This window comes from Lissotriton vulgaris, chromosome 3_1 (genome assembly GCF_964263255.1).
Source record: "Lissotriton vulgaris chromosome 3_1, aLisVul1.2, whole genome shotgun sequence".
NCBI classification, from domain to species: Eukaryota; Metazoa; Chordata; class Amphibia; order Caudata; family Salamandridae; genus Lissotriton; species Lissotriton vulgaris.
Window position 1 is genome coordinate 303158721 of NC_141689.1, and position 23087 is coordinate 303181807.

The 23087-nt window shown below is 43.3% G+C and overlaps 1 protein-coding gene across 2 annotated transcripts in view; it reads left to right on the top strand.

The window, feature by feature from the left end:
• Window positions 1–15261, top strand: part of LOC147726365 (activated RNA polymerase II transcriptional coactivator p15-like) — a 134012-nt gene extending 118751 nt beyond the window's left edge. For both annotated transcript variants that reach the window (XM_086960501.1, XM_086960500.1), the window contains exon 5: window positions 12194–15261. In XM_086960501.1, the coding sequence (XP_086816627.1) occupies window positions 12194–12273 (80 nt within the window). In that variant the 3' untranslated portion in view covers window positions 12274–15261. The remainder of the gene's footprint in view (window positions 1–12193) is intronic.
• Window positions 15262–23087: the final 7826 nt, after the last annotated feature.

Sequence of the window (23087 nt, forward strand, 5' to 3'; positions counted from 1 at the left end):
CTTGGGTCCTGATACATTGCTCTGATTGACTTCGCAAAGCCGGGCCCAAAATTATTCAGCTCCAGCACTCCCCATAGAAATTTCCATGAGACATCTGGCCCCCCGTCCCGCTCATGATGTCAAAAAGGGAAATGACCCTGCGGGTATGATCCGTTGTGAAACCATGTTGCCAGGGGGAGACCAGGTGTTCGATGACCCTCCCGAGCCGATTGGCCAAAATCTTTGCATAGAGCTTCGAATCGGAGTTAATCAATGAAATTGGGCAATATGATGATGGAAGCTCAGGAGGTTTTCCGTATTTAGGGAAGATAATTATGTTGGTTTCCTTCCATGACTCTGGCGGGATACCGCTCCATTGTATCCCAACAAACAGATCTAATAAGAAAGGTATTATTTGATCTCCAAGAATTCTATACAATTCTAGAGGAAGTTTATCGGGAGCTGCAGCCTTCCCTGAGGCCAGGCCGGATAGGGCCAATTGCAGCTCCGTGACCGTGATCTCTTTTTCCAGATCTTCTCTAGTCATATCAACAATGGTCCTACTCAGCCTGGTATCCATTAACAATTCCCTTAGCTATTCTCTAATTTCATTCGAGTCAGTTATACCGTCACTTTGATATAGCTTTTGATAATACTGCCGAAATACTTCCACAATATCACCAGGTTTTGTGTATTCTTGACCCTCAAATTAATAGCGGTGATCGTATTATAGGACAACTACAGTACGCAAGCCAGCTGCTTTTCTACCCTCTCCCCATTTTCATAAATATTATTTTGGTGTGACTGAAAGGTCTATGCTGCTCTCTGGGTAAGCCCGTTGTTAAGTTCTATTTTAAGAACTAACATTCGACACATGGTTATTCCCCCGTCTTCACCCCGAGCTATTGAAGTGGTATGTTCTTCCTCTGCTCTAGCCAGTTCTTGCATCAATTGGTGATTAGCCTTGTCTTGCTGCTTTTTACGTCTGGCAACATAGATAATTGTCTCTCCCCTGAGGGCGGCTTTGAAACAGTCCAACACAATCCCCCTAGATGCACTATATCGATTGCTATCAAAAAATCCCTGAGTCCAGGCAGTTATATAGTTTATATAGTCTATGTTAACCAAGAGTTTTCTATCAAATGTCCAGTTTGAACGCGCCCTGTTGAAATCTGCTATATTGATTGTAAGAATCAGTGAATTATGATCAGAGATTGTCTTTGGGCATTTAATAATTTCTGCTTGAGTAGAGTGGTCTCATCAATATATAATCGATTCTTACATATTTATTATGGGGATACGAAAAATATGTATACCCGGGATCAGATTGGCTTTTTACATCCCAGATATCTATAATATCATAGCTATCCCTGAGCTGGCTAATGGCTCTAAATACTTTCGGTTTACGTCCTATATATATATATATCCTGCCTCTGCCTGCTACCTGTAGACCCCAGGGAGACAATAAAATCGCCAGAGAATATAAGCGTACATGGCCAGGAGGCAAGTTCTAATTCTAACTTCAAATATTTGTGGGTCATCCTGATTTGACCCATAAACTTAGCAGATGGTAATTCCCAGTTCAAGTTCTATAATCGCCCACCTTCCATGAATGTCAACTGCCTTGCATGTAGCTTGTCCAAGGGAGATTTTAGCTAAAATGGTTACCCCACGGGTATTTGATGTTTGTGTAGTAGAGGCAAGTAGGTTATATCCTGGAACTTTTAATAGATCCCTTTTGTCCCCAGGCAGGTGAGTCTTTTGGAGGCAGAGTATATCATAAGAGTTTTGTCTAACTATTTCATATAATAGAGCCCTCATGCCCCTATCATTAAGTCCAGCCACATTCCAAGAACATAGCTTTATTTTCCCCATTACGGTTTACTTGTTAGCTCCCATGTGATATGTACTCTTCTCAATTTTACAAATATTTCCAGGATCTTGATCTTTTGCATATCTTCTAACCATTTTATCCTTATCGTTGTTTTATTTTTAATCTTGGAGGTGCTTTATTTTTTTAATTGCTTTTTCCCCCTGCCTTCCCATCACCACCCCCCCCCCCTCCAAACCTGCCTCCCCACCCTCCCCCAGCACCAAATTGAGGCATTCAGACTCCATAAGAGTCTGTTTGTGATGGATATGCGTCTCCTGACCAGTGCTCAGTTTGAATCTCCTAACTCGTTAAATATACAGATAAGGTAAGCCTATATATGTTTAACACATGCAAGTACCGAATTGAACGAGTTCCCCATAGTGTCCTGTTTCTTAATCTATGCCCTTAAATTATTTATTCATGCTATAGCTTATGCAGTTATAGTTGTTATCAGCACTTGCTAAATCTGTTTAAGCCCTATTTAAGCCCGTCAAGATATTCTTTAGCTTTGATTTCCGAAGAGAAAGAATTTTGTTTGGCCCCCATAAATCACTTTGAGCCGAGCAGGATTATTAAGATATGCCTGCGCTTTTTTTTCTTGGAATGGTTTAATTAGCTGGCGTAACCTCCACCTCCTTTCGACGGTGGTGTGGCAGAAATCAGGGCGCACAAAATAAGAAATCCCACCTCTAGCACGTTTAGCTTCAGGCCTAGTTTTCTCAAAAATTGCCTGGAGGAGGAGGAAATTACCCAAAAAAAGCGAGAATAGTCTGGGGATATGCCCCAAGTTTCACTGGGTGTTTTAGGGTGAGGGGTACATGCGCGCGCTGAACTTCTGTGGGCCAGTTCCAGCCGGACAATTCCGGCAAGGTGTCACGGAGAAGATCCACCACAAATGATCGAACATCTTCCCCCTCTGCCACCTCCAGAACACCTAGTATGCGTAGATTATTTCTACGCTGGCAGTTTTCGAAGTTCTCTAGCTTCCATCTGACATCTGCCAGTTCAGCCTCGTGAGATTCGACCCGCTCCTGGTTCACAGCAATCTCGGATTCGTTTGAAACAATTCTGGACTCCAGCTCGGTCATTCGATCCCCAAACGTGTTGACAGTTCTAGTCAATTTACGCACCACCCCTTGCACCTTCCGTAGAGCTGCCCGAGCTTTACGCCCATCTTGAGATGTCTCTTCACGGTGCGCAGCAATGGCTTGGAGCACAGTGTCAAGTGTTGGTATAGCTGGGTTTGAGTATACGGGCAGCCTGGGTGCTAGACTGGACTAGCAAGCTGAGTAGACGGAGTATAGTCCCAGGCCAATTCCGCTGCCCCAAGATGGCTTTTTTTTGCGTCTCAGCACAGTTTTTGGATTGACCTTCGGATCATCGAGTTTCTCACCACTGTCACTCTTATCCGTTAGATAGGACTCCGCGTCATCAGACCCCTCAAATTCGTCCGAGAAAGAAAAGAAATCACTGGGGTCTTTGTCTTGTTCAGCACCAGCATTCTCTATGTTGTACAAGTTTAATGCAGTAATCTTTCCAGTGTCGATCGCTGTCTTGGGGTCAAGTAGGCTTATTTGAGGCGTTGGAGGCTTGAAGACATCCCCTACCACAACATGTTGCTGACTAGCTTCTCCCGCTCCGGCCACAGCCCTATTGTCAATGTTGGGCCTCCCCCCTTTATCTCCTGTGTTAATGTTAATGTTAGTGATAGTATTGATATCTGATTCTACCATCAGGGGGAGCAATGAAGGGGACATACCTTCTTTATCGCCAAAGTCCCCGAAGTCGCTGTCACACTTTACCTATGTGCTCGTGCTCACTTCAGGTATCTCACTGTTATCGCCCTCCGAGTTCGGTAATTCAGATCCCCCAGGGGTATCACAAGCATTTGGGCCTTTGACCGGTATTGCCGCTGTATCAGGGTGTTCGTCCGACAGTAATGCAGGATCTCCTGTTTTGCTCTTCCTCCGCGACCCGGAAGGAGTTTAGCTGGTGTTCTCCGCAGCATGTCCTCCACCGATGGACCGGTCACGCTCCCCTCCCTGGCTGCAGTTCCTCCCTGCTTCGGTGTTCTGGAGCCTGGAACAGTCTCCACCGTGATACCACCACCTTGCTTGCCCACCGGTTTGCCAATCTCTCGCTGTGCTAATCTCGTCGCTCTCGCTTTGGCAGCAGCCAGTGCCGCCGCATTTTTTGGAGCCATATCTGCGTCAGCTTGACCCTCGGTGTTCGCAGAAAGGTATGCTCCGTTTTGTTTTTTCTTGTACTTTAGTATTGTTGGGTATCTCCCTCCATAGATAGCGGAGTACCGTGAGGCCAATCAGAGAGCCTAGGGTTAGTAACTGGTTTCTAGCCGGCTTCCTTCCATCAGAACAGGACTCCGCCACCATCTCCTCTCCTCCTCCTGCCAGTTTTTTTCCTTTATATAGCGCAAAGATTCTCGTACTGTTTTGTCAACATGTTTTTAGGCAAGCAACGGCACTTGTATTAGCATAATCCGCAACTCTACTTCCAAGAACACTGGTCCGAGTGCACTGGGGTCTCGCAAACCGCCATCTTGCCTCCGAGGCACATAGGGCCAGCTGTAGGAGCTCAAATACCGGTCGGTAACGGCCGAATTCGGCCGTTACCGACCGGTATTTGGTGATTGGGATGTAGGGGCATAATTTTACAGATTCAGTAAATTTACCGAATCGGTAATTTTACCGATTCGGTAAAACCCAGATGTAGGTGGGACTCTTCTGAGTCCCAAAGGCCTTTCAGATTCGGTATTTTACCACCCAATTCAATTGGGTGATGAAATACCGAATCCTGGTGTGCATGCACATGTGTGCGTGCACACCTATGCCATGTGACAGTAGACATGCCCTTAGGGCATGTCTGTGTGCCACATGGCACACATGCCTGTATTTGGGGTGCTAGAGGGTGTCAAAGTGACACCCCCCTGCACCCTTGCTGGAATCGGTATTTACCGAATAATGCCCATTGATTCCTATGCGCTTCAATGCCCATAGGAATCAATGGGCATTACCGAATCGGTATTTACAGAATCGGTAAATACTGAATCTTAACGATTCGGTATTTACACAATCTGTAATACCTACATCCCTCCCCCCCCCCTCTATTTTACCACTTCTTAAATACCGAATCGGTAAAATTCGGTATTTAAGAAGTGGTAAAATAGAATTACCTACATCTAGGCCATAGTCTTTAACACATTTTATTGTGTTTTTCATATGAAGGAAAGAAAAACATTGCACTACCACACAACGTGGTAAACCTATAACTGTAACAAGGCGGAGTTCACCACCCAAACTTCACCCACCCACCAATAGCACACAGGGGTCCTAAATCATGTAGGAGATGAGTCTCAAAGAAACTCTAGTGGAGTGTCAGTGGTTCGGACCACCATGAGTTCCAATCTTTGCACCCTGGCTTGATCTACGAGCCTCGTCTGCTCAATGAGAGCGCCTCTGTTGTTCACCCAGCGCTGCCAAATTTTCACATATCTTTGGGGGCACCCCATGGCTTCTTATACAGTTTTTTGCTTGTCAAGGAACAAGTACAGGCCCTGTTTCCATTGTGATCAGGCCAGATGGTATCCTTTCTGTGGTGAGCTGTATCTCGTTTCACGACAGTTGGGCTGAGACAGAGGAAGGTGATTGTGTATCAGTCATCCTCCTAATCACTCGATAAATGAAGAAGGATCAGCCTAGTATCTTGTGGAATGGGGCATCCCAACACCCGGCCCAAACAGTGCAGAATTCGTGTTGAGCATCTTTCTATGGTTGCACAGCTCCACACATATGCAGGAAGGTAACCTTTGATTCTGCGCAGCAAAGACATGAGGGGGAGGCAACCCTGCCCATTACCCAGAGCTCATGACGTATGTGGTGGAGGTACTTCATCTGTATGAATCGCAGCTTGGATGCAATGGCCGCACCTCACGGGGAATCCCTAGCCTCTGCTTAATCCTCATTCACCAAAGCCCCGATATCCCTCTCCAAAGCCTTGCGCAGTATGGCAAATGAACCAGAGACGTATAACCTGCGTGGTTCTATGCTTAGCTAATTCCCTCAGGGAGTAGTTTGGCCTTGAAGAAGGTTATATTAAGGGAGTCTTGCCAGCCCGCTAATGTGTGGTGGTCAAGGCATGGCACAGCTGGAGTTAGCATTGACTGTATTGTCATTGAAATTCGCTCTGGAGGGTAGTGGCACATCCTCCATGACATCCCCTAGAGTCGAAATACCTATAGTTTTTCAATTGGAGAAGCCCTCTAGAACCGCCACCGCTTGGAGTGAAGCACCAACCCATAGTGGGGGTAGGTGCCTTAAGGGGCCGTTCTCATCCCATCTTCATCAGTGCCCCCTCTCAGATCCATAGCACCATCCACATAGTTAGGGGAGGTGGAAACGGCTCCCGTTCTCCATACAATAAGTGTTGGATTGAGTTGCCTTGGAGCTTCCACTTCTTGAACGCAAAAGCGGGATTGTCTTGCTTGTCATGCCACCATTCATGATCATTAGTAGATGGTATGTCCTATAATAGGAATCCGTGTCAGGCAAGGCAATCCTTCCGTTGTTATGCGGACTTGAAACATTTAGTGAAGGCTAAGTATCTCCAATCCACTGAGTCAAAAGCCTTTTCAATATCAGTCAGCACAGCAGTAATGCTCATGGACCCTCTAGGCGGCCTGCCAGGGCAAGTGCATTATATACCCTATGGATGTTATGTCTGGTGGTTGGCCAGGGCATAATGCCCACCTGGTCACAGTGGACCAGGGAGGGGATAACCTTAAGCTAGCGGTTGGCTAGAGATTTGGCCAGGGTCTTGGCCTCCTTGTTTATTAAAGAGATCGGACAATAGGAGGAGCACTGGTCTGGGTGCCACCCTGGTTGGGGAATCCATACGATCTCTGCCCTGTGGAAGTAAGGAGGAAGTATTCCTGTGTCAGCCACTTCTTTTGAGATCTGCCATCGGGATTGCACTGAGTTTTACGCGCAAATAATTTAAAGAACTAACACGGGCACCTGTTGGGGCCCGGCGTCTTACCTGATTGGAGCTCACCAAGGTCAATAGTATACTCTTCAGAGGTCAGGTCTTCATCAAGTGTTCTAGTGTATGTCAACCAGATGGTTCTGAAGGGCAGGTTTGACACAAACTGAATGATTTGCATGTCAGGCAGCTGGTCGAGCAGACCTTATAAGTCTGCAAAAAAATGAGCAACTGGGTTTGCCATAGCATCTTCCCCAGAGACCCCGGAGCCCGCAGCAGCCAACAAATAAAGGATATGGGAACGATGTCTACCATTGGAGCAGAGATGGTGGAGTAGTTTACTACCTTTGTCCTCCCACTGATAGAGCCGGGACTAGGAGGTCAGCCACACTGTCATGACCTCATCGAGCAAGAGAGACACATGAAGTTTATGCCTTTAGGGCCTCCCACAGAATACCTGTACTGAGTGGCGGTTGTGGGATAAGTACATCAGGGAGATGAGGGCCACATTACGAAGGCACCATGAAGACCAGGGTCAGCGTAATGACTGCATTGAGTGGGCTCTACGTAGTGTGAGAGTTACTGGTGAATTATCCGACAGCACTTGAGGCAGGATTTGTGCACCCAGAGCTCTATGAAGGTCAGTTTTCGAGAGAAGGAAATCATCCAAGCGGGAGAAGATATTGTGTGCCCCAGAGTAGAATGTATAGGCTCTGCCCTCTCAGTGGAACCCCTGCCACACATCAGCTAGGCCCAACACCTTTGAGAACGGTTTTATCAGGGAGGGGCAACTCGTGAGGCCATCTCCTCCCCTCTAACCCCCCCACCCTGAAACCTATCCATGTACTGCTGAATCACGCCATTCCAATCTCCTTCCAGCACCAAGGGTCCCACTGAAAGAGTCCTGAAGGAAGGAGCGGGTAAGTGGGGACAGTGTGTAAACATTCAGCAGGGTCAGGGGTTCCCCAAAAAACTGTCCATTGACGGGAGCATATCAATACCATAGATCAATCCAGGTCTGTCGCGCTACATAGAGAAGGTGACCTCGGACCATAGCGGGCCATGAAAGGAACTCGGTTTCCCAGTAAGTGTGTTTCCGGTGGAAATAGCAGGGTCAGCATGTATGCCTTTTGCACCCCAGAGGTCGGCCGCCCTGTTTTCATTTTATCCAACAGGCCATTGATGTTCAAGGATAGCAGCTGAACCCGGCTGAGCTTGGTAAGGCCACCCTCAGCTATTGTGTGTTGAGAATGTGGGAGTCCTAACAATATGTGGGACAGCGATAGTCTCATGTTGTGGGTGCGCCCTCCACTGAAAGTTAAACAGAAAACAATAACTGCAACCACACAGTATTTGAAAACTCCCCACCCTACCCACTGTACTCCTAGAACCTGAAGTATCTTTCGCTGGGCAGGGCATCCACCGGCGCCAAAAGGGCGAGAAACAGTGTTATATTATAGATGTCTGCGATTAGTGTGTGACCCCATACCTGCCATACATAGGTAGTTGTTCTACATCTCAGGCAGCGAAGCTCTCTCTCGGGACCGTTGCTCTTTGAGAATGTGTCCGATCTCTTTTCAAAAGGACAACCTTATATGATGAGAATTGCACGTACAAAACAGGCTGGATTTTGTTTTATATTGTCTAGGTGTTGGTGTCCGACTACAGAGAAAACAGAGCACAATCTTTTTCACCCTTGTATGAAATGTTCTGTCTTAATCCTAGAAGAAGAACCAAATAACAAAACATGTGCAGCCGATTTGAAAAATAAATGTGTTGTGTTCTTTTGTAACGTGGCAAAGCAAATGCTGGCTATTACGTGCAATTAGGCTAACATAAGGGAGGAAATACATTGGGCCTCTAGAAAATACACAACACCATCGGTCAAGTGGGGAGGGTGTGTGTTCAAAGCAGACACGGCTCGTCGGTCCACTGCAAGACTCTGGAGTAGCAAAGAAGAAGGTTTGGGATTGAAAGATCACTTGGAGTTAAGCAGGGAACAACAATATTTTGCAAATGTTGAGGCTATGGAACTTCTTTGAGAAATGAGCGACCTTGGTCTTGGACCAGCTTGTTATAATCCAGGAATATCATGATGTGGTGAGATTGAAACCGGAGTGAGTCCTGCGAACGAACGTGATGGAGGATGGCATGCTTATCTAGGTAGTTGACTATGCATGCAATCGGGTGGGTGCCCCGGGGGTGGTTTCTTAGCCAGAATTCTGTGTGCTCTCTCAATGACCAAATAGGAGAATAAGGAAGCAGCAGGCATGATAGAACGGATCGATTGAAATAGGAACTTTCGGGTGAGGATCCTTTCAACCCTATGGGAAACCCACGAAACGAAGGTCATTCTGGTGGGCCCGCCCCTCCGCTTCTTCCACTCTCACGGCCAGGCCACTGGAAACCGAGGATAAGTATGAAAGTTTTTGTTTCATCTCATACATCGCATTCTCTATAGTGAAAAACCTAGTCTGTGCTTCTGTGATCCGGTCAGCTGCCTTACACAAGTCTTGACTCAGTTACGTCGGATCCCACCACACCTATCTTTGGCTCCAGAGTAATGCATGATTCATTTATCCCCTCCAGGATTGCGCTTGTGTCCGAGTCATAAATATGCCAATTAGGAGTATTTTAGGGGTCTTACCACATGCACTCAGCATTGGACAGCAGTGTTCCAGTGCTCAGGTACAATGTTATAGGTCTCTCAATGACATTATTTTGAGCTATTGACCTTGCAAATGACATTGATTTTTTTATTTTGTTTTTCTTCTGTAAAACATAAATGCATTTGCTATTGACTATTAACATTGCAAATGACAATGCCTTTTATTTTTGTTATTAAAACATAAGTAAAGTGCATTGGTATTTATAATGCCAATAGCTTAAACTTGCGTAACTGCGAGACCTATTGCATTGCAAATGCTTGTTTATTTAATTTTCCCTATTTCGTCATCTGCCGACTCCCGCCAGCCCTGCCCCACGCGCACTTACCTACACCGTCCACGACTGATTATGTGTGTCTTTCCTTGCAGCTAAAAAGTATCGGGTATCATTTGCCATATTTGCCTGTGGCGCCCTTTAACTCTCCTGCTGTACACTGTTCCCCAGTGCAACACTGGGTTAGTGCTATAAATCTAAGCTATCAAAATGCTGTTCCCACTGGACATGGGTGCTCTTGTTAATTACGTACTGTCATTGCGTATTTGTTCAGGGGGACCCAAAGCAATAAATGCATTATTTCGATAGTGAACTAGTCATTTCCACAATTATTTTGTCAGCAACTCAGTTGCGAGTCAGGACAGTCATTTCAGGAGCAAATATGACAACTAATTTGCTGTTGCAATAAACCGTCCCTTAAAGGGGAGTTCCCATTGCCTGCGGCCCATGATAGGAATGCAAGATATTGTCAAGATGACAGCTAACCCCACGTGTTTCTGAACACACGCTTGCAGTAGGATGACCGAGTTACCTCTATTTTTACAAGTTTAGAAACAAGGAAGCTCATCAACAACAAAAAATCACAAGAATGCAAGGGGGTGTGTTCTGATACTAACTATGCCCATGTCACACCAACCAACAATTTAAGTGCTCAGTAGGATATTTGATGAAAGGCAAACTAGCCGAAAAACTAGAAGGGGAACCAGGGGAATGCAGGGGTGAATCAAGAGTTATTGCCGTGGAACCAGCAGATGTTGCTGAGAATTAACCTTGACTGAATCCTGTAAAGTGGGCACCGGGGAATCCTGGAATGGAACAGGCTGACTGTGACTAAAATCACTAGGTTTGCAAGCCAAAATGCAGCTTGCAGCCAGTGGGATGTGCAAAGCCCACACAAAGCTAGAAGGAAAAAACACAGCAGATTTCACTTTGTACTAGTGATACAAGGTTATGTCTTCTGCTTGCCTATTCTGGGAAACCATTGACTACCATAGGTTCCCTCTCTTAAAAACCCTTCCTTAAAAACTACTCCTCTTGTGTTGTGCACCTGTTATGGGGGCTGCACTCTTCTTTGATTCTGAACCAGCTCTGCTCCAGTAGCCATACTGGAAAAATATATGTTTTAATTTATTTAGGCGTTTTATATTGTGCCGCACGTTCCCTTGACCACTTCAGAGTGCTATCGACAAATCAGACATTTGCAGAATGAAAAGTATTATGTGAGTCCAGCCACTGAAGCGGATCCTAGAACCAGTTTTCTACTTTTCTTCGTTCAGTCCCTGCAGTGAGGTAGCTGCCTGGTCCAAAGCTCTGTGAATAACTCCGTTCACAAAAATGTTTGGATTGAAGATAATTTGAAACAGGGAGACGCTGTGGGCTGTTGCAGTTCCAGATTCTCTGATACTTCTTGTAAGTCTCTTATGGGTGTTACTTGTTAAGGAACAAACCCTCGGTAAAACTGTGTTTCCTTGGAGTGAAAATGTCTTTGAAGTATTTGAGTGGCCGCTATAACTCGAGATGGCACCCCACAGTATTAACATGTAAGATTGGAATAAATCCCGGGTGAAGGGTTGATTGTAGGACCTAAGAAAAACAAGCTGACTCCGCGGAGCCGACGGGATTGCACATCTCCTGTCCGCACGTGCCACCTCCTGTCTCCCTTCGGCACAGAAAACAGCAGCAATAGAGGCTCACAAGGCGAAGCAGCGCATGCGCTGTGTTCGCTAGCGAAACCTAAAAACGTAACATCAGTCCAAACCAAAATAATTGCCATGATCATGCTAAAAATAGGCATTTCCTTACAGGTAGCCTTTCTGAAATCTGTAAGCATCACAGAGCACTGTCTGCAGTGTAACAAGGGAGTATACTTAGTTTATACATGAGATTTTACTGAACTGATACAAGTTTTACCCACAATGTGTTCAATGTTCACCCTATTTGGCGAGAAGAGTGGCTATAAACGTATTGTAGTTAGGTAATAAGTTTCTATATTTGGCATTTGTAGTCTGATTGTTCATGTCTGGCAATCTTCATAGAGCAATGTAAAATTAAAGTACTGGGTGTTTTGTTGTTTTCCTCTGCAATCTTGCTTAAGTGTGTTATATGTTCAAACAAAAAAGACACAACGTGGTGGGGGGGTCCAAGGGAGATTTAAGGACCAGCACGTGTATTATCCCCATACAACTAACATTAATAAACCATGGAACATGCCACCTAGGTGGGTGATAGGATTCCGTCCTTAAAAAGGGACTTTCCTGTGTTTGGTTGAGGTTTTTCCTACTTGTGTGACAATTCTTTCTGGGTTCTTAGTATCCTGTTAGACCCACGGATATCATAGTTTGTTGGTATATGTTCAAACAAACCTTAATTATATAAACCTAAACCAATTTCTTTGTTGCATTACAGGGATTTCTCTGAACCCAGAGCAGTGGAATCAGCTGAAGGAACAGATATCCGAGATTGATGATGCTGTAAAAAATCTGTAAACCATGCACAATGGGTGCTCCGTTTTAGAAATTTTAAAAGGACTTTTTACTTTGGCTTTTGTTTTATATCTTTTTATTAAAAATGTTAAGGTTAATATTGTTTTGTGTGCACCGAGTGAAACTTGTTTGTGTGGATATTTTTGTAACCATCATGAATGTTCACCTACAACCCTACACTCATCCGGTGAAACTGGATATTGAGTTATGCATAGTGATTTAAAGATTTCTGGATGGAGGTCGGGTATGTTTACGTGAGACATCTTAAACATTTATCTATTTATTAAGTATGAGATAGTGCAGGAGGCCCTGAGTTGCATTTCCTCACTAAAACCATTTATTTTCACCATTTTGTATGCTGACATTCCAAGATGCTAGTTTACAGGCTTGCATTTACACGACAGGTGGGTGTAGGCTGAAAAAATATTACTGTTATCTCCCTACTACACACTTCAAGATCAGACATTCATCTCCTGTAAGATTACAGATAACAGAATAAAGGCTTAAAGAAGATGTATTTAGTTTGGCTTAGTTTACAGCATGATCAGACAAGTTGTTTTATCTCGAACTGAAAACTGAAGATTTGAGGCCTTCTGTCATCTCATGCCCCTCTCTTCAACTAGTGTGTTTCTTTGTGCCTGACATTTAAGGGGAGTGTAGGCCACGGAGATTGCATCACGTGTATTGGAAATTCAGTGTGACATTGAGGTTTTCTAGAAATGCAAATCATAGGCAACTGCTGCAGTCATACCCAACTGTATCTGGGTATGTAAAATAGTTTCAGCATTGCAGCACTATCATATACATATAGCTCTTGGTAATTTATAGGCTTGCAAAAACATGATGACAGCTCCCTTCTTTGGAAAATAGTGCTTGACTCAATAATTTTATAATCACACATGTACTTCATGAAAAAAACTTTATGTACTCTACCAACTCGTAGATATTAAAGGAGTTCTATCTAATTAAGCTCTCACCAGTCCACAAAGTCACTGTATTAATTTGATATCTAAATGGTCCTCGATTTCAATGTTGCCTTTTCTCTATTTTGGCTCTGTGAGGTTGAGCTTTACTGTGAGGGTGGTCAGTAGGTGTAGCATGGATGTCTGCTTTCAAACCTGTACGCTCGAGTTTAGTATCAGTGACTTTAAATAAAAAAAAATGTGTTTAAAATCTTTTTCGTATGTGTGAATATACTTTAAATAAATATTATCTTAATAGTTTTGAGATGTACTTATTGGAGAATGTTTGCGTCTACCCCTTCCCTTGCACACTTCTGCAACACTCCTCGCTTCCCCAACTTTCCTACAAGCCTCATCACAGTACCTTATCTCTCCTCTGTCATGCATTACCAATGATGGCAGTAGCCTCACTTTCCCCATTTTCCTCTTCTCTTCTTCTGCACAATATATTATAAAACTCCAATTCTGTAGAATGCTCTGTTGCTTAATTGTTAGGCTCATTCTATAGGAGTTGTACATCTGCTACAAGTCATAGCACATAGAATTATGCTGTAAAAAAAGTGCTACAAATTAAGAGCTATTTTGCCATACTTGCAATAGTGCAATACGCAAACATACAGGACCTGATTACGATGTTGAGCAGACAGCACTGTTGCAGTTTGGAACTGCCTGACCTTAGGTCGATCGTTCCGACCACATGATTACTGTGCGACCGCCCTATGGTCTCAAAAATCGATTTTTCAATGGAAGCTTATACGGCAGGCGGAAAACATCCCTGCATATGGCACCATGCGTTGCCTGCCACATGGCGCATGGATGTTTAGGGGGGCACCATAGGTGCCTCCCAGGCCCCATTGCGGAGGGCCAGAGGATATGGCGGCCCTGCTAGTGGCCCCCAGTGTCGCTTTCCGACAGCCTTACCCTGTCGGAAAGGCCGACATTGAATAGCTGTCGGAAACTGATATTGTAATCCCAACGGCGGAACTTCCGTCATTAAGGGATTATGCTGTCTTTTCGATGCACCGATGGGCTCTGTGAGCACGTTGGAATCCCCCGCAGATTTAACTCCGACTGCCGTCATCCTAATATGGTGGTCTGACGGTAAACCTACTATGTCGGCGGAAAGCCTCCGACCGCTGATTGGAGGCTTTCCGCCCATCATCACGAGGCCCACAGTGTCTTAACCCTGCTTATGTTATATCATTTAGAGGTTACTTAAAGAACGCTTGTTCACCATATGTTCATTAGCTCTCGACCACTCCAATAAAGAACCGAACCTGAGAAGTAGTCTAGAAGGCCTGACTTTGGGATTACTAAATCCAGATGTGAATTTGATTTAATAAAAACATGTTTGCTTTTTTGGATATTATGAACACTTCTGCATTAAAATGACAACATTGCACTTAACAGAACTTTATTTTTCTGTGCTTGAGACACCGGGGTCCGAATTAGGCCTCAACTGAATTTTATTTTTGGAAGCCGCCATAACAATGTTTTCATTCTTCTGTTCTCCGCATGGAACCAAAATGAGCACACGTAATGCTTTGTATTGACATTCTGTTTTCAAAGAATCATTTCAGAAGCCTTAGTAACATTCAAGGCTTTTCCTGCCTTATGACTTCCATTGTTTTGTAACTAGTGTGTACTGCCTCATCTAATGACACTAGATTAGAATAGAACACATTATTATGCAGTTAAGAGGCTGGTGATAGAATGGTGGTATTAGATAACGTATAATTATGTGTTGTGATTTGTCAATTCATTGCTAAGCATCTCCTTATGCTTACTGCGGTATCTACTAACTTCTATGGTGAATTTGGTTATATATTAGCTAAGAACTCTGAGCCAGGCTTCTGTTTCATTGTCTGTTCGTTTTATGTTTTTGACTTAAAATATTTTTGCCTTGACTTTATGTCGTTTACTGCTTCATTTGATTGCTAATTCCTTATACTGCTTTATTTTGTATCTACTTTTTGCATTTTGTATTGCCCCTGACTTATTTTAATAAACCTTTATAGTTTTCATTTTACTTCTGACTCTTGAAGATTTATTTCCTTGAAATGCTAATTTATTGATTTGTATTTGGGTGCTACTTATGGACACATTGCCTTATACATGCTTGATGTGCAAAAGTGCTTTATTTGACAGGATAAGACCAACACTAATAAGTTAGTTGTGGCGGAATGAAATGTTCTTCTGGCACAGTTTCATTTGTTTTTTCTTTGAATGCTGCAGAGAGTTCATGACGGACTCTATAGAGGAGGCGATTGGCAGGAAAGAATCTTGAGTCTCTGATGACAAAGCAAACTGCCTCATTTTGAATATGTATTGACTTTCCTCAGTAATTATAAGCGATAGGAGCAGGTAGAAAACACTGAGGCTACACGATCATTCTTGGACAAATCTTAGTCAATTTTAACAAATGTATACAGGGTAGGGAGATCACACTCCTCGGCAGCGGCGTAGGAAGGGGGTGTGGTGGGCGTGGGCCGCCACGGGTGTCATCACCGAGGGGGGTTACAAAATGGCAAAAATATGTGTTTTTAAAATAAAGTAAAACATTTTTGGCTCACAACACTTTTTGGGGAAAAAATAATATTATTTAAAATGAGTGGTGCGCAGCAAAGAAAAAAATAGAAAGGCAAAGCTTTACGTATTTTATTTTTCCTTTTAATAATTTCAATGTGTGTGGGGGGTGAAAAGAAATGTTCCCCATCGCGTAACACCTGACCTTGCTACGCCACTGCTCCTCGGGGAGGAGTAGTTAAATAGCCAGAGGTGCGTTTCCCATTAACCACTAGGACTTCAGTTTTGTCTGTGTTTAATTCAAGCTTGTTACTTCCCATCCAATTCAATGCATTACTGCAAAGAATGTCTCGAAGGTAAATCATCATCTGATTGTACTAGCAGCTCAGTATCGTCAGCTTACATGTTAATTCCCATTGTTTTTTTTGCGTGAGCCAAGGTCGCTCATATGTTTTGTAAAGATAAGGAGAGAATGCAGCGCCATTGAAGTCAATGTTTAGGCTTTCTGGTGTTTGTTTTAACCCAAAAAAGGCAGATTTGAAGCAGGAGCTGCTCATTTATTATTTACTGCTCAGGCAAAATATATAGTTTTTAAAAGCCATTGGCCCCATAATTGCCCATGGCTTTCATAAATGACATATTTTCTTACTGGTGGTACCCTTAGAACGGACAGGGGCACCACCACATTTTTCAGTCTTAAATCACAGATCAGTTAAAAATACATATATAAACACAATAATATCACCTCTTTGTACACAGTGGTTTACAAACGATTTAAAAACCTTTTGCCACTTTCGTAAGACACAATACATATAAAATTGACAATTATTGTATAGAATACATAATAGATATTTCTATTGAACTTCATGCATAGAAAACTTCATGGTATATTTTCATACTCTTGTGCTATAATTTCAGAAATTGTGAACACAGCCACTCAAGTCTATATACAGTTCTACATGTGGTATATTACACTCCAGTGTGTACATCTATATATATTAAAAACAATACATATTTCTTGTCCTTATGTCAATGCGTTTCAGTTTGTCTTGTGATTTCTTAAACACCTTCATCAGGACTCAGATTAAAAACAAGATTTTCCCTTTAAAACCAGACCAAAATATCTAAAAAATAAATAACAAATACAATTAAATGCTAAACATTATGTGTGCGAACATTCTCTAATTGTTTTGGTTCAATACATACTCAAACTAATTTGTAATTGTGGACAAGCACAAAAAACAATTGTCTAATTGTTTGTGTTTGGGGACCAGACACAAATGCCATATTACTTAGTCACCCTTCACCTGAGATCTTACAAAGGCATCAGTTGTTCATGATTAATACTCTTTCTATTGTAATACTTTATTCGATGAACATACATCATAAAAGTACAAACGTACAAACATATAAAACAAATGATCCATAGTACTGCAATTACATCTCATAAAGCAGGAAAAAACAGAAATTATTTTAAGAAATTAACTTCCCCTTTCTCGAAATTTACACATTGTTCACCAATCTAGAGCGTAATATCCACGCACCCCCCAAATATTTGGCCACCCCACAAACAATGTACAAAGAAACCGTGTTGGTTGTAATAATACGTAAGGCTGACATACAATCTTTAACCCCCAACTCCCTACATACAGGTTTCAGCCATTTAGTTCTAACAACTTTATACGTTGGGCAAGCAAATAGGAAATGGGGAAGGGTTTCCTCAGGACATTGGCACCCTGGACATTTTAATTCAGTTCCCCCCTTAGAATCCCATTTTCCCACAAAACCATTAAGGGGCAGGGTGCCATACCTTAATTTCAAATATAATGTTCTATGGCTGGCTATTTGGATGAAATCTAGGAACGGTTCTAGCTTCATGTGTGGTTTATGAGCAAGAAAGTTCGTTGTTAGCGTTCCCAAGTTTGAACTGTTATTAATTTTGGACTCAACCCAATCCCAGTACAATTTTTTTACACTTTCTTTTGGGGGTGGATCCTGTGACGCCCAAAACTCCCCCAGTCCTACTGACACTACTAGTTTTTTGAGGTTGTTAAGCCATTTTATTTGTTTGGAAACATTGAGAGTAATTAGCTCATCCAACACTCGAGCGTACCCCCTTAATTCCTCGGTTCTTCTAAGGCGGACCCAAAATAACAAAGGCCGAAGCCGAACTTTGTCCGCAATTGACTTTTTACCCATGTCAAAAAATAGGGGTAACAAGGGTGAGGAAATCGGAAGTGACACTAAATCTCTGATAAACTTATTTTCAGCAATTACCAGTGGCCTAGTGTTTTCTGCCCCCCAAAGTTCGGCGCCATAAACTGCCGAAGATAAAGCCTTCCCTTCGTAGACTATTAGGGCCGGGGCTACCGGACGGCTTATGGAGAGTCGTTGATTTTTTGTTATTGCACCGGACACCCTTTTTAAATTCAGTACCATCTTAGAAATATGGGAGTCCCAAGTCATACGGTTAGACAGTCTCACCCCCAGGTAGTCAAACTCACTCACAACCTCCAAGGGTGAACCACACAGGGTAACATGTACCTTTCTCAACTTACTATTGGGGGTTAAGACCATTAGTTTAGTCTTCAAAGTGTTGACAGTTAACCCACGGTCCTCACAAAATAAAGAGAAACGGTCAAGAAGCGTTTGTAAACCTTTGGGGGTTTTAGACATCAAGAGGGTGTCGTCAGCAAAGAGGAGGGTCGGGGTTTTCTCCCCGGCAAGAATGGGGGCATCTGCCGGAACCTCCCTCAAATGGTCCACCACCCCATTTATAAAGAGGGAGAATAGTGTTGGCGCCATCACACATCCCTGCCGTACCCCCCTGCTGACTGGAACCCTCTCTGTCAGTTGGCCCTGCTTTCCCCAACGTATTCTTGCATAGGTGTTCTCATGCATTTTAATAACTAATTGGAGTAGAGGGCATGGAAACCCCATAGCTTCAAGAATTTCCCATAACTTAGCCCGAGGGATAACATCGAATGCCGTTTTTAGATCAATGAAAGCCAAGTACAGGCAACCCTTGGTGATTAATACTGACTTCCAGTATACAGCACAAAACCGGAAGACTTGGTCCATAGCACCAACATTCCGCCTAAAACCAGCCTGAAAATGCGTGAGGATGTCATTATCCATTAACCAGGTCTCTACTCGGTTTATGATGACCCTACCAACTACCTTCTGGATAGTGTCAATCAGACTAATGGGTCTGTAGTTAGCCGGGTCCTCTCTATCTCCTTTTTTAAAGATTGTAATCACCTCCGCACCTTTCCATGATGCAGGGATTGGGTGGCCTAGCTGGATAAGAGCCAATAAAGTAGCTATATAGTTAGCCCAGAGTGGGGGGTCATGTAGTATAAGATCTCCCGGCAGGCCGTCTGGGCCAGCTGCTTTCCCTGGATACATCTTTAAAATCGCCGCTTTAACTTCTAACTCGGAGAAAGGTAATCCGTTAGTCAACATTTCCGAACCAGATGCAATTTTACTAAACTCCAACAAAGACGGGATGGGAGCCTGAATAACAGGATTACAGTATAGTTTTAAAAAATGGGCATACCATTGCTGATCAGTAATATGATTTACAATTGGGCTACCAGCCCTCCTGTCTAACTTGTTAATCAATTTCCAAAATATAATGGAATTTTTACCACTGGCAGCAGTTTTAAGCTTCTGCCAGTGCTCTTCCTCCCAATTTTTTTTTGCCAAGGCAATGGCACCACGGTATTCTTTCCTTGCTAATCTAACTAACAGTGGATCCTTTAATTTTATTGCTGTGCCAATAGCTTTCCTCTTGGCTTTGCATTCTGCTGTAAACCACGGATTCTCTTTAGACAATCCGTTGGTCACTGCGGGTTTCCTTTGCGGTGTTTTAACAAAATTTGCTCCTACTTTGTCAATGAAAGTTTGGTATTGGTCCAAAAGTTTTTGGCCCATAGGGGGAGTATTACTTCTTACCATTTCGACAAGGTTGGAAGTTTCTATTCGGACCAATTCCCTAATTTTATCGATTTTCCCCTCTTCAAGCTTAACCACCTCCCACCTCAGTTTCCGATTGCAATTGGATGGTTGAACATCCTTTGTGATCATCTCGGGGCCACCTTTGTTGTTAATCCCAATGCCCCAGTCAATTTCCATACAAAGTGGGTTGTGGTCACTGTCAGAGGACTGTTTAACTTCCATATCTTTTAGACTAGCCCAAGAAGGTACATCTAGGAAGATATAATCAATACGTGAAGGGCAGTTAATTCTATTGAAGGTCATTGCTCCTTCACGATCAGAAATTGTCCGACCATTTAATGCCCGTAAGTTATGGTCCAGAGCTAATGCATTCAGCTGTAATGCTCTTGCTGTCCACTTTTTGATAGGTACCAACGTTAACAGTGGAATAGCCTGACTCACGTCTTCGGTATTTGAACCCATGACATCCTCCTCATCCAAAGGTTCAAATGTACAATTAAAATCTCCCCCCAGCAAGATTCTAGACTTAGGTGGAAGCTCGGACAATTTAACATCTAAAAGCTCAATCGTTGGGGAAATAGAACCACCCGGTGTCCCTCTAGCATATACACAAAACAGATGAACACAGCTCCCATTGGGACTTTTCAGAGAAATATGCAGGATATCGCTTGACAGTGTATTATGTAACATAACAGAATAATTCAAAATCACTTTCACCCAAATAAGCAAGCCGCCAGAGGGGCGCCCTTTGCCTATAGAGACCGCTGGCACAAAGTAGGAAGAATACCCATTTTTATATTGGGGAGACATGCACCATGTTTCCTGAAACATACAAATGTGGAACTTATCAACAAAGTCATTCCATTCTGGGATTTCAAGGTTTTTCCTTAGTCCCGCTATATTCCAAGAGAGAATGTGGATGGACCGAGAGTCAGTGACTATTACCGGAGTTGAGGACAGGGGACTGCACTCAGATTCAATCGCTCTAATGGGCATATCGATCAAAGAATCTTCTCTATTTTCTCCACCAGTCTGTATTAGGACCCTATCACCTAGGGTGTGGGTTGGAAGTCAATCTACTCCCTCTAAGCTGCTAAAATGATTGAAACATGGAAGAGGGGGGGGGTAATGTTGCTGGCCCGACCAATCTCCCTGAAACTGGCTAGCCCCCTGAGGGTATCTGCCTGTTCTCCTTCGTACGGTACTCCATCCTCTATCTTCCCCTCCATCCCAGAAGTTAGCTTTATGATCACGGAAAGATTCTCTCGATCCCCATCTTGAATTGTTCGGAGCTCTTAACCAACTCCATCTATTGCTACGTTGATCATGAGACATATAAAAGTAAGAGAGCGATTTAACCTGAATAGGCGAGTTAGTGTCACATGGGGATCCGGCACATATGAATTCTACTGTGCGCGGGTCCCCAAATGTCACAACTATACAATCCCCCTGAATGTTTTTGGTCTTCTGGCCCACCCAAGGTGCTCTTTCTAACATAAGCATGTCACTGCGAGTATTTGGCGGTAAAGGATAATTTCTGTCAAGCCAGTAGCATACTTTATTCTTAAGAGCCCAAAATGGTTCAGATGAAGAGGGGGGTAGCTCGGATGATTAATACATGAAAAGCAAGGCATTGTCTTAAATAATAATATGAGACATTGCCCATAGGTGGAGTATCCACAGCAATTCAGAAATACCTGAGAAGGCATGATGGAACATTACATTTAAATCCATCATCTTTATTGAAACTCCCTAGTGATGACAATTAAGGGTAAGACATTTTGACAACTGATGCCTTTGTAAGATCTCAGCATGAAGGGAGACGTAGTGACGTCAAGGATATATGTGATCAAGATCGAAACGTGTCATGTTGATGAAGGGAAAATTAAGGCACAATTAATATTCCAACTGCGTGGTGGTCCGTACCTGCTTTGTCGTTTAAGGACGTTTTGATGTAAGGACTGTGGTTTCGAGATATATATATATATATATATATATATATATATATATATATCTATATCTGGATATCTCCGAACCTCTCTGCAGTGCCCAGCCGGAACACAACCAAAGGACGAAATACAGACTCATTAAAAGTGGACTTACAGCTGCGGCCAACAGCCAAGTTCGTCTATCCCTGAGGAAGAAGGCATGGACCTTTGAAACGCGTCGGAAAGCAGAAATAAAGCACAAAGACGAACCCTCAGCCTTTTGAATTCTCTTGAGGCCTTTCATGGACCTGATAGCTATCTAGCACGCTGCTGCAAATAAACGCCTTTGAAATAACCCCCGCGAGTGTGGTGTGTTCAAGCAACACGGGAGCTGTACTGTAAGGAACGGATCTACCACCGTTCTTCCGCACCCGCCATGAAGAGTGCAAGGAGCATTTTGGTGGAAACAGGAGCCTCGCAGCAATACTGCATATGCTCAGCACCGCCACTGCACCAGCCGGAGTTTGGAGCCGTAAAGGGAATCATTCAGATTCACTGGATGCCGGATATACACCGCTCCTGTCTTCAACAACCTGGATGGTCAGTGGCAGGCGAGGGGGTGCTCAGATGGGGTTAACTGACAGCGGCACAGGACCTGAAGAAGGAACGCATCACGCAACTAATTCAATACAGCATGCAAGTTCCACAAGACACTGCGGCAACAGCACTGCCCATTGGGGGGCGTGTCATCTCATTAAAAGTGGACTTACAGCTGCGGCCAACAGCCAAGTTCGTCTATCCCTGAGGAAGAAGGCATGGACCTTTGAAACGCGTCGGAAAGCAGAAATAAAGCACAAAGACGAATCCTCAGCCTTTTGAATTCTCTTGAGGCCTTTCATGGACCTGATAGCTATCTAGCACGCTGCTGCAAATAAACGCCTTTGAAATAACCCCCGCGAGTGTGGTGTGTTCAAGCAACACGGGAGCTGTAATATATATATATATATATATATATATATATATCTATATCTGGATATCTCCGAACCTCTCTGCAGTGCCCAGTCGGAACACAACCAAAGGACGAAATACAGACTCCAAATGTTGTGGAAATTGCAGGTCTTTAATTTACCAGTTTGTCAGACATGTTTCGAATACCTTTGTATTCTTTCTCAATTAACAAACATGTAGTCCACTTTTAGTTTTTATACAGTTTTTTGTGTGATGCTTTCACCTCCTCTATGTGATGTATAGAAATAGAGGAAATACTAAACAAATATGCATGCTGGGACTTGTAGTTTTTAAAAGCCTCATTCAGTTACTTGCATATTGGGTTTGCACAACATTACAGCATGAATGCAGTTTCATATGTGATAGAAGATAGCGTAATGCACATTTATACCAATTATCATAACATTATTTGAAATGCATGTTTTGTTTAAAT